Source organism: Xiphophorus maculatus, chromosome 6, assembly GCF_002775205.1.
Source record: "Xiphophorus maculatus strain JP 163 A chromosome 6, X_maculatus-5.0-male, whole genome shotgun sequence".
Lineage (NCBI taxonomy): Eukaryota > Metazoa > Chordata > Actinopteri > Cyprinodontiformes > Poeciliidae > Xiphophorus > Xiphophorus maculatus.
In genome coordinates, this window is record NC_036448.1 from 12,672,421 (window position 1) to 12,676,186 (window position 3,766).

Below are 3,766 nucleotides of genomic sequence, written 5' to 3' on the forward strand. Positions count from 1 at the left end.
TTTCAGTGTAGTGCACATATATTTAACTTTGAGAATATTTAAACATGTAAACACAATGCTACAATTAATATGCTAAGCAAATTTCCAAGTAAATCTGTAGTATTAATTAAACTATAGACTGTAATATATTATATTTCAGTTTTGGTCATTCATAAAAAATCTACTTAAACTATTCTTAAAATAGGATAAATTGTGCAGTAATTATATACCCAGTGCAATAATAATATAGATAAGGATGTACTTGTGGAGTACTTTAAATATACTTCAATAAACAAAAAGCATATACCTAGCACACTATGGTTAAATGTACTTGTTGCATACTTAATGTAGACTTTTGTAAATCTAAAATAATTGTACATAAATTGTGCATAAAGTATATTTTTATAAACTTAAAAATTCTCCAGTGTTGTAAATAGAGGCACACTTTCTAGTACATGGTCTGTAGTTTACTTGTTATACTTATAGTAATTCTCAAGTGTGCATAATAATACAAACTTAAAGTATAATAAAAAAATCTTTAAAAGATGACAGAACCACAGGTCGCATGTATTTTTTAGTTACAGATGTGTCAAACCTCTTCCCACATAGTCAACCAAACTTATTGTGCAAACATTTATCTTTGCAACATTTTATGGAAACTCAAAGGACATTACCAGGATACTTCAGCCTGCGAAAGTCAATGATAAAAGTGTGCCGACAGAGCCCTCTAGTGTCCAAACAGTGTTCGTACAGCTGAGTGGACATGAGATTGTACGCTCAGTTTCAGTCAGTAGGTGGCAGTCTTGAGCCATACTTAAAGATTGGTCTCTCCTTTGATTCCTCCTCCTTTGTAGTATGTAGAAGTGCTGATTTGTCCCTTTTACCGACTGTGTTGAGAACAATAAAACAATTTGCAATGAAAACCACGCAGCTGCTCCAACTTTAACACTTTTAGTGTTCAGAATATTTTTTTTCTACTTTCTTATCCTTCCATCTTTCTCTTTCTTCAACTTAGGCCACCTTTGTCTGCACTTCCCTCTACACCCACAGTCATTGTCGAGTCATTCCCAATCACAATATAGTTTGCATTTTCGATGTGAATGCTGTGCGCCAGCCGCTGAGGCCCTGGATCCCCACTGTCCTGCTCTCGTTGTACGGCAGCTCCAAGAACAAGCTGTTGCTCCATGTAAAGCCTCTGCCGCTCTTTTTCCTTCAACCTCATCCTCTTCATTCTCTGTTCCTGAACCCAGATCTTTCTCTGTTTTTCAATCTTTGCTTTATTAAAAGCCTTTTTCAGTTTTCTCTCAAAGTTCTTCCTCTCGTCCAGTGGCATCAATGTCTGCAAGGTGATGGGCATCTGCTCTTTTGGCATGCAGTTCTCCAGAGGCAGCAGGGGGATAACCGTGTTAAATTTGTGTGCGTTGTTTATAGAGTTGATGAGGGCAATGTTGGTTTTCATTTCCACCATTTGAGAGTTGAAGTTGCGCGTGAGCAGCAGGAAGGTGAAGGCAGAGTTGTTGACGGCGTCCTCCACGCACCTCAGAGTGCTCTTTCCTGGAACGGCAAAGTCCCCTGAGAAAGTTGCCCCTTCGATACCGATGACTGCCTCAAGTTTTTCCTTCATGCTCTCTGCCACATCCGAATCTTCTGGAGCATGCAAGATAACGAATGCATAAAATATGTCCTCCTCGTCCTCCTCTTCATCTACTTTGCTTATGTGTGTGCTTTTTAGACCAGTACTGCTTGGAAGAATAATGTGTGTAGCAGCCGGTAGGCTTGATTTAGTCTGAGTGTAGGGTTTTAGTGGCTGGGCTGCACTCTCGTTACTCCTCATTGACGCTTCTTCTATCTTAATGCTTTTCTTTGCTCCAAACTGAGATATTTCAGTCGATGTGTGCTGAGGAGATGTACAGTGAATTTGTTCTGGGACATTTTCTGTTTTATTTTCATTGATGGAAGGATTTAATATTGGGTTTCCTGGAGATTCAGCAGCTGCTTTGTCCCCTTGATAAGAAATTGTTGGAGGAAGACTTATCTCGAGATGAGAAGGGTATGAAGGCTCAGACGGACTGTCTTGCAGGGGGGTGGGCAGGCAGTGAACATTTGCAGACTCATCCAGAGAAGCAGCAGTATTTAAAGTTGCCTTTCCTTCACTGATTTTCCTGCATGGATCGATGGAAGACTCCGATTTCAGATCGGAGTGGAAGCACATGGGCTCTGTAAACTGAGGCCCACATACAGCTCTGGCCTCCTCTCTAAAATTTTCATATTCCAGAGAGCTTGTGTTTAGGCATTCACAGAAAATGGCTCTCTTGTAAGCCAGATTCCTTAGACGTGGCTCGCACAACCTTTGTTCAGACAAAATTTTAAAAACCCGAGCCAGCGATGACAAAGACTCTCCCATCTTGGCCTCAAACAGGCTACAGTGAGCTCCGAAATCGTCGAATTTACCTCCGCCTGAGTGCCACTTTTCAGCCAGATGGTTGGCGAGGGGGTTGTCCTCTAGCATCTGGAGCTTCTCCAGGGCCAGGGCTTCTCTCTGGAGGATGATCAGACACAAAGCGTGTATGATCGTGTCTTCAGGAGACTCACCCAACTGGAACGTGAGGCTGAGTAATCGCTCTGAAGGTGCCTTTTCCAAAATGTCAAAGACAGCCCTCAGTCCTGTCCCTTGATTTTCCAGTTCTGTATGATTCATTATACGGATTAGGTGCCAACTGGTTTTGGGCAGAGAAACGAGGTCAACGAGATCACATTTGATTTCCTAGATGCATTTTCTTCAGATTATCAGCATGTTGCCCTTCTGAGGAGAGGCTTGCAGTTTTCCTTTCTATAAAGAGACATGAATACAAATGAGATCAAATGTATATAAAATATTACTCAAAAGAGATCAAGGGGGTGGAAAAAGCGTCGAATTAATGGAAATAAATCAACTTCTTGTGTAACTTCCTTGACCTTAATATGATCATAAATCAGTAATTACTTACCGGAATGATTTCACTGGAGCAATGATAACAGATCTGCTTTTAGTTCAAACAAGGAAGTTAGTCAGAAAGTGATGACCTTCTCACTTCAACATTTTGTTTTACCTAACAAGAAACTCTTACTACTCAGATGGATCCCTTAAAATAACTAAAACTTTTCTTCCGGCTTCAGGACTCCAGCCTTTTATTGAGAATCTACCTGTTGCAGGTTCAGGACAGTCAGCTTGAAGCTAACTCAAACAACAGCGTGCTGATGTCACGATGAGTAAAGTACGGTAGTTCAAGAGGGTCAAAAATGACGGAAAGCGGGAAAAAACATTTATTGCCGTTGACATTTTGAGAAAACAAACTTGTAACGCTCATAACAGTTAGTCTCTAGTAGTTAAAATATTTCTTAAAGATGTCACACATTTTAAAATCTCTATAAAAAAACAACAACAAAGAATAACTCTTGTAATGTCGTAAAGTGCAAATCTTCAGCTCCAAATGCACAATGGACGTGCAAAAGAGAAGAATTTGTTGGGTTTTTTCCCCCCACATCTGGCTCTGTCGTTCTCCCTCTCTGCAAAGAGGCTGGTGTATTTTTATCAACGGAGGAAACCTCCAAGCCTGTATTTACCAGGGGTGGGGTCACACCAGGCAGAGAGCAAGCCAACACCAAATCCCTGAACCCAGCGCAGACAGAGAGCCTCTGTGCTGAGAGCAGAGCGATATGTTTACAATGTGAGGGATTAGAGTCACTCTATTGGAAGTGTTTAGATTTCCTTACAGAATAAAATTTCACCGCTCAGCTGCAACACACA

The 3,766-nt window shown here is 40.8% G+C and overlaps 1 protein-coding gene across 1 annotated transcript; it reads right to left on the reverse strand.

Moving 5' to 3' along the window:
• Positions 1–540: 540 nt before the first annotated feature.
• LOC102229375 (TIR domain-containing adapter molecule 1-like) lies at positions 541–3,210 on the reverse strand. The gene is made up of 2 exons (XM_005812505.2): positions 2,967–3,210; positions 541–2,809 (listed from the first exon to the last, which is right to left on the reverse strand). The coding sequence occupies exon 2, from the start codon at positions 2,675–2,677 to the stop codon at positions 986–988; it is 1,692 nt and encodes a 563-aa protein (XP_005812562.1). The 5' UTR covers positions 2,678–2,809; positions 2,967–3,210; the 3' UTR covers positions 541–985.
• Between the last annotated feature and the right edge of the window lie 556 nt (positions 3,211–3,766).

Excerpts from the sequence above, each read along its gene's own strand:
- LOC102229375 (XM_005812505.2), bottom strand. The coding sequence starts at position 2,677 with ATGAATCATACAGAACTGGAAAATCAAGGGACAGGACTGAGGGCTGTC.